This window comes from Silurus aristotelis (genome assembly GCF_946808225.1).
Source record: "Silurus aristotelis genome assembly, chromosome: 29".
Classification (NCBI taxonomy): domain Eukaryota; kingdom Metazoa; phylum Chordata; class Actinopteri; order Siluriformes; family Siluridae; genus Silurus; species Silurus aristotelis.
In genome coordinates, this window is record NC_139602.1 from 875,213 (window position 1) to 883,599 (window position 8,387).

Sequence of the window (8,387 nt, forward strand, 5' to 3'; positions counted from 1 at the left end):
GGGCAGTGGGCTAGAGTGGGAGAAATAGAGAGAAAGAAAGAGGAATCTGAGAGGGTGGTGAAGCAAGAGGGAAAATAAAAGAGACACAGAAAGAGAGATAGAAAGAGTGACAGAGATAGAAGGCAAGTAAAGGACAGGAAAAGAGAGATGGACAGAGGGAGACAGACAGAGAGTCTGACAGAAAGAGAGAGAGAGCGAAAGAGCGCGAGAGAGAGAGAGAGAGCGAGAGAGAGAGAGCGAGAGAGAGAGAGAGAGAGCGAGAGAGAGAGAGCGAGAGAGAGAGAGAGCGAGAGAGAGAGCGAGAGAGAGAGAGAGAGAGAGAGAGAGAGAGAGAGAGAGAGAGAGAGAGAGTTTGGCATTACTAAAGTTTAGGTATAGAAATTGTCCCAAATCTGACTGATTTGAATTTGCTGTGTTGGAACGTGATGCTTTGTATATTCACACACACACACACACACACACACACACACACACACACACACACACACACACACACACACACACACACCAGACACACACACACACACACACACCAGACACACACACACACACACACACACACACACACACACACACACACACACACACACACACACACACACACACCAGACACACACAAATGACAAATGTGAGGACAAACAGTCAACTTGCAGCCAAAATATTGTAATTAAACGGCATTATGGTTCAACACTTAACCAGAAACACTGACAGAAAGCAAGAAATCGCTTCTCCATCTGGTCCACACACACACACACACACACACACACACACACACACACACACACACACAGTGTCAGAATGCGACAGATCAAACAGTCTGGTAATTGGGTGAAAACTAAAATCTTTGTTATGCGTCTGCAGCAGCGGCTTGGTACATGTGGAGTAAATGTCGAGGCGTAGAAATCTGGAATTAACATAAGTGTGTGTGTGTGTGTGTGTGTGTGTGTGTGTGTGTGTGTGTGTGTGTGTGAATAAAAAGGGATTATGATTGATGCCTCAGCCTGATGTTTGTGCTGTGAGATGTTCTAAAACATGATTCACTTCCTGCTTTCTATTTCTCCTTATTTGCTCACTTCCTGCTCCGTGTACGTCTCTTAATTCCACATGGACGCATGAGAACCGACTCAGACACAAGATCACCACCATCTCGTTTGTTTGGAGTCACATGACCATCACTGACGCCGCCGCTTCCCAATTTCAGTTCACACCAAGGTTGTTTCCAAAAGTATTGGGACACCCAACTTCTGTGGTTCTTCTCCAAACTCTCCAAACCCACCAAGTCGAAGGCACACACTCAAACCAGTGTGGGCGACCCGAACGTGTTCCTGCATGACACAAAGTGTCAAACTCCATGAAGATTCCATGGGTTGAATGTGTGTGGAAGATCTTGAATGGTCTATCTGCTATGTAGCTCAAACCCTATTGGGATGAATTGGAACACCACCTCAGATCTCCTCACCTTCTTCCTTCACCTACATCAGTAGCTGATTTTCTGTAGGTGAATGAGATCTTATACCAATCTCCATAAAATCTAGTGGAACATCTTTCAGGAAGAGTGGAGCTCATCATGGCACATACAATTGCAATCTTGTGTCTGGTGTCCACAAACGTTTTTCTTTCTAGTGTTTATCTACAAAAATACACTGTTTAAAGTAAAGAGTAATGACCACGTGTGTGTGTGTGTGTGTGTGTGTGTGTGTGTGTGTGTGTTCAGGCCTACAGGTGGGTCCACGTCCATGTAAAGGTCTAATCGCCTCATTTGTCTCCCGTGTACCACAACAAAACATAAACGCTCCAAAACAGTGGAAAAAATAAACCTCTTCTATGTTTTTTCCCGTCGAGTCACAATCATTGATCCTTGAAAATCAATTTGCATTTTTTCCCGTCTTCCCCGAGACGTGCTGCACCACAGCGTGCTTGCGGTCTTGCTTACCAACACAAAGACAAACTCTGCCAGTGCTGCAGCATCTATAAATAGCGGCACTACTACGACACGGTCATCTTTCCGTAGCCGGAGGCCTCTTTACGCTGCGGTTTGGGTTTCGCTCCGATCCGCATCGCTCCCTCGCATAAATCCCGAGTTCGGAGGCGCCAGGTCAGCATCTCTCTGATCCGCAATCAATCAATCAATCACCGCGAGCCAGGACTGGGTCTCACGTCACGCTCGAGAACACCGTCACGTTTAATCAGAAGTCAATATAAATCTATAGTGAAATGGTTATAAAGTGGTTACGATGTTCCACAGGAAGGTTGTGATTTGGTGCAACAGTGACAAAAGAGCTTTTCTGAGGGACAATCAACCTCTCGAAGGAGAACTTGAACAGAACACACAGTGTTTTTATGGATAACAAGTCGAACAGGAGATCTGAAAAGGAATCAAATATGCACGACAAAGAGTCAAATGTGCAAAACAGAGTCATATGTGTAAGAATCAAATATGGAACCTAAAAAAAAAATGCATATTTGCAAGATAAAGAGTCAAATATCCCACAGTCCAATATAAGAGATATAGAGTCACATGTGTAAGAAAGAGTCAAATATGGAATATATAAAGAGTCATATGTGTAAGAAAGAGTCAAATATGGAATATATAAAGAGTCATATGTGTAAGAAAGAGTCAAATATGGAAGAAAAATTGAGTCATATGTGTAAAAAAGAGTCAAATATGGAAGATAAAAGAGTCCATATGTGCAAACTAGAGGGTCAAATGTGCAAATTCATACACGCAGGATGAAGAGTCATATATGCAAAATTAAGAGTCGTATAAAAGATAAAGAGTCATATGAAGCAAAATAGATTCACCTTTGCAAAAGTCAAATAACGAGTCATATAGGCAGGATTAAGAGTCAAATGTGCAAGACAGAGAAAAGAATATGCGAGATAAAGAGTTAAATATATAAGATAAAGACAAGGACAGCCGAAAGTACAAGCAGATCACAATCTTCTAATGAAATGATAAAATACCTGGAGATCAAGAGTCAAAATAAGGCCCAGAGGCATGACTGGGAGACTTTGTCCAGGATTGGGGGCGCAGCCTAAAAGAAAATGTAAACATAAGCCTGAAACAAAGGCATACAGATAAACTGTTTGCAACATTTTTAATTGTTTGGGAAATTTCAAGGTTTTTAAATGATTTTTGTGAAGCAGGTGTAAACGATCCGATCAATGCAGGAATTAATAAATCGGCTGATCAGCATAACGATGGATGTAAAGATCTCTGGCCAATCATCAGAAGCAACATGAGGAGTCTGAACCCTGACACACATCCACTCACATACTGATGGATTTCTAATGTCAAGCTGAGGACATGTGCTCTTCTCTCTCTCTTTTCTTCCATCAGCAGAAGACATGCTCGTCCCCGTTCTCCACTTATAGCCCACTGCCCCACTACCCTCAATTCTTAGTCTCGATAAGACAACCCTGATGACAGACTGTCAGAGAGGTAGGAGCGGAGAAAAGAAAAAACGAGAGAGGAGGAGAGGAAGAAAGGATTCCTTGACGGATGAGAAATGGTCTATGACAGTAACTCAAGCAGGAGATAAATGAGCGCTCGGCACAGAGAGCTGCGAGTTTGAGCGAGCGCTTCTGCTCGTATCTGTAATGAGTTTGAAGCAGGTTCCAGGACCGCAGATGACCGCGAGCGTGTAACGTTCACCGAGCCTTCAGGAGAAAAGCCTCTGCTGCCCTCAGGAGAAAAGCCTACTCACGTTCTGCATTCCATATTCCTCCTGTCTTTCATATTCATGACTCGAACTCAAAGAACATCAAACAGCTGGATGACACTCAACCAGGAGGCCGAGAGTGCAACCATTACACACTCATCTGCGGTGTGATCAGTAAGATCAGCAAGTCAAGATAAAATCATAATAAAGAGTCATATGGCACCTACACAAAGAGTCAAATATTCAGAACAAAGAGTCAAATAGAACCAAGATAAAGAGTCAAATAGCATCAATATAATGAGTCAAATTTATAAGATAAGGAGTCAAATAGCACTAGGATAATGAGTCAAAAAGCACCAAGATAGAGTCAAAAAGCAGCAAGATAAAGAGTCACACAGAAATAACATGGAGTCAAAGAGTCAAACAGCACCAAGAAAAAGAGTCAAACTTGCAACATCGAGATAAATAGCATCAAGACAACAAGTCAAAGAGCAGCAAGAAAAAGTCAAATAGTAAAGATAAAGAGTGAAATGGCACAAAGCCAAAGAGTGAAATGGCACCAAGATAAAGAGTCAAATTGTCAAGATAAAGAGTCACATAATGAAGATGTCAAATGGTCCACATAAAGAGTCAAAATGCACTAATATATTTACATAGTCAAGACAAGGAGTCAAATATCACCAAGATAAAGTCAAATAATCAAGACAGAGTCACATTGAGACCAAGAGTCAAACAGTCAAGGTACAGAGTCAAAGAGCTTCAGGAAATATTCGACACTGCTCCAGGTTTCAATATTAATGACCCCTAGAACATCATGAAGCTTAATAAAGCACTCAAAAAGGATGATCAGTAGTAAAGCAGAACCCAATCATCAGCAAATAACCAAGATAAAGATAGTTTTATGGTTCAAATACTCAATTACCCTTTGATTAAACTTGAGAATTAAAACCGCTCTTCCGTAGTGAACTGCAGAGTTCCAGGTGATGAGATGGAGAAAGATCTAAGTGGAGTTTACACTCTCAGGTACACTGCAGGTTAATCAGTCTGGATATTCACATAAATAATAACCAATCCACACTGCAGCCAACACGGCGTAATAGAAAAGCCAGCGGAGCATGACTGTAATCTCCAGCACTGCATAGTGCATCTCACACACACACACACAGACACACACACACACACACACACACCCTGCAGATACAATGAACTGTAGCACATCTGGATATATACTTCCTGCATCCTGTAGTACCACAGCAGCTCCTGGATCCAGTACCACCATAGTTCCTGGATCCACAAGCATTTTTAAATCTTGAAGAATAAAGCATCTTTATTTAGCACAGATCTTCAAGAGTCTGATCTTCAACCTCACTTCATGACAGTTTAATGATCACAAACTGGTTCAATAACAAGCCTAATGCAGCACAATTTCCCTTCTTCAAGAAGCACACACCAATACAACTCTCATCAAGGCTGTCAGGCCTGAAGGAAGATCTAGATTGCATCATCACACAAGCCCAATTCCATGCTAGTAAGCCATCAACTGTCCAAGAACCTTCATGCGCATGAAGCTCTTATCAATCATCACCATATTACACTTGTGGATCTGTATAATGTATTTCTACGAGGAGAAACCACCTAAACCACCACCTCCACCCTGCACCACATGCATGATCCCATCCTCCATAACGCACAAGTATTCAGAAAGCATCTCCAGAGGCACGTGATGATGATGATGATGATGATGATCTCTTGAGATGCGCGAGAGTAAGACGAGTGAATACACGCTTCAGAGAGCAATCCAAGTTTTATTTTCGATAAAACAAAGATTCCCTTTGGATAACTAAAAATACAAAAATATGCACTCCGAAAAAAAAAATGAGAAGAATGTACATTATATATATTTGTTTTTGTTTAGTTCACGTGGAAGAAAAAAAAATAAAAAAACCCAGACGTGTTTGTGTTTGCAGGTCGTTACGCAGTGGCGCGTGATCTCCACGAGTCGTCATTAAAATGCTAAAGCTTTTGGTACGATTTTTTTTTTTATTATTATTTATAAATGTATTTTTTTATTAAAGAAAATAAATGATAAAAAAAAAAGAAAGAAAGAAAAGAAGAAAGAATCCAGAGCGCGCATCATCCTGCCACAAGCAATCCGTCTCTGCGTCCGTGTGTGTCTGCGCGCGCGGCGCGTCTCAGCGTCTCCAACAATGGCCATTAGGGGTTTCTGTTTATCTTTTTCTTTACTTTATTTTTTTATTTCTTATTGTGTGCTGAACGAAAGAAGGTTCGTGATGTCCGGAGCGGAACCGCATCCACACGACCTGAGCATCTCCCACCAACCCATATCCAAAAAAAAGGGCGTTGTCTTTGCCTTTGCAAACACACACTGAGCTTCCAAAAGCGCACATTCCTACGAAAAGTCTTGCAAGAAGGATTGGGAGCATCCCTCTGTTTCTCCTCCTCCTCCTCCTCCTCTTGTGCGCAGTCCCGAGATGCTGAACAAGAAGATGTGCGGGGAAAAAAAGACCCACAAAAATATAACACGAAAAAAAAAAGAAAAGAAAGAAAGAGAAAATCCGCTCACTGCAGAGAGAGCTCTTCGAGAATTCCACTGGCGTCCACGCGCCTCCGCTCGCGCACGAGCTCCTCGAGGCTGCGGAAGACGAGCGTGTGCACGGTGCTCTCGGACAGGTGCACCTTGAGCAGATAGCGCTGACCGGCCGAGTGCGCCTCGCCGCCGGCCTTGAACTCGCGCTTGCCGAAGCGGCACCAGGCAGCGAAGCTCTCCGAGCTGGTCCAGCACACGTCGGCGCGGCTCAGCCCGAGGTGGCCGATCGCGTTGCGCACCACCAGGTCGGGGGGCAGCGGGCGAAAGCGGTAGCGGTCGTTGGCAATGCGTCCGCGGCGGCCGCCGCTCACGTCAAGCAGGCTGTCCTTGCGGATCTCGCCCTTGTGCAGGTGGATTACCTGGTCGTCGCCCTCGAACACGGCCCAGTGCGGTGCCTGGGCGCTCGCCACCAGCTCGAGCACGTCGCCCGGCTTGCACATGGCGAGCAGCGTGCGCGCCGGGTACACGCGCAGGTCGTCGCCGCGCGCGCGCGCCTTGGAGAAGATGCATTCGTGGCAGCAGAAGGCCGAGTACTCGAGCTCGTCCGGCGTGTCCGCGGCGACCTCCTCGCTCGGGCTGCGTTCGTCAAGCTCCTCCTCGTCGTCGGAGAAGAAGTAGGCGACGCCGACGCGCAGCTCGTCCTTCTCCACGCCAGACGGATCCCCCGTGGGCAGCTCGCTGTAGCTCAGGTGCGTGATCCGGTCCAGTTGGTTGCCCATCAAGGACGGGAGAGGCACGCGAGAGGCATGGAAAGCTGCTTCTGTGATCGGAAAAGGAATAAAATCATCTCGTGGTTGTAGAGATCAGACATGTAAACAAGTCACTGCGCCTGGAGCGAGCTGAGAAATGCAACGCGAGCGCGAATCAATATTTGATGTTTGACAATACACACACACACAAACACACACACCAAAGAAACGTGTCAGCAACAGCTACAAAAGCATGCACCATGCATTCTTCCAATGCCTTCGGATAAGTACAGATCTCATGCATCATACTACCAGAAACCGGACACCTGCACGCACGCACGCACGCTCTGAAACGCTCACCTGCGTATTTCCTGGCGCGCGCCGCTAATTGATCTTTCGCTCCATCCGTGGTCCAGTTTTCTCCACTCCGAAACAAAAGGCTTTCCCTCCACCTCTGCTCTATCTCTTTCCACTCCGCGCGCGCGCACACCCGCACACACACACACACACACGCGCGCCGCGCACACGCACCGCGCACTCCCCTGCCCGGAACTGAAACTACTCTCCAACTCAGCGCACCGCCTCACTTTAAATAAGAGCCCGAAACTCCGCCCTCGTGCACCAAAACCCGCCCTTCCTTCAATCTGATTGGTTCGTTCTTTCAACACAGAGCGCATTGCTCCAACATCATACTACAACAGGGCTTATCATGATGTGTAGTGTTCCCCAAATCCTGCTGCAGGAGACCCTCTGTAGTCTGCACTGCACATTTCACTGCACATTCTCTTCATGATCGCTTCCACTTTAACCTTCACCATTCCTCAGCGCCCTGGTTTGCCTCAATCAGACTCGATAAACACATAAACCGAACCGAACATCCAGAACCGAACATCTGCATCATATAGTACAAGCCTGAATATTGAAATAAAAAAAATGGATTCCCAGAAATCCGTGCACCTTCTCGTCAGCACCCCCGTCACAGGCCTACACTCGTTTACGTGCATTCAAACGCATGCATGCGAAAGGTTAAATTTAGATCCTTTTTCCCCGAGAGAAAATAAAATACTATCGAGAGCCATTTCCTTTTTTTCGGCAGAAAGCGTGAAGAAACGTGTGACATTTCAGTGTGGAGTCTCAATGTATGAGAAATGAATAGTGAAGAAAGACAAAAAAAATGGAGAGAGTGATGATGTGAAGACGAGACGGGGTAATAATAATGAAAAAAAAAAAAAGAAGCAGGCAATATATATGAATTTATGAGCGTTATTTTCGCACTGGGTGGACGCCAGGCAGTGAAGGAGTGAAGATGTTGATTGCTGTGTATGTTTTGTGTTTACATCACACTGGAGAGTTATTATCAAACCCTCCTCTCCTCCGCATGAAACCTGAACGGCCACAGCATACGCCTGTAAATTCTGTTGTATTAAA

At 45.1% G+C, this 8,387-nt stretch overlaps 1 protein-coding gene across 2 annotated transcripts; it reads right to left on the reverse strand.

The window, feature by feature from the left end:
• Positions 1 to 5,447: 5,447 nt before the first annotated feature.
• Positions 5,448 to 7,529, reverse strand: lratd1 (LRAT domain containing 1). Of its 2 annotated transcripts, none has more exons than XM_083535737.1 (2): positions 7,320 to 7,529; positions 5,448 to 7,109 (listed from the first exon to the last, which is right to left on the reverse strand). In XM_083535737.1, exon 2 carries the CDS (start codon positions 6,987 to 6,989, stop codon positions 6,243 to 6,245), a length of 747 nt encoding a protein of 248 aa, XP_083391863.1. In that variant the 5' UTR covers positions 6,990 to 7,109; positions 7,320 to 7,529; the 3' UTR covers positions 5,448 to 6,242. The 2 variants fall into 2 exon arrangements, with proteins under 2 accessions (XP_083391863.1, XP_083391864.1); XM_083535738.1 differs by having other exon boundaries at positions 5,448 to 7,030; positions 7,320 to 7,489.
• Between the last annotated feature and the right edge of the window lie 858 nt (positions 7,530 to 8,387).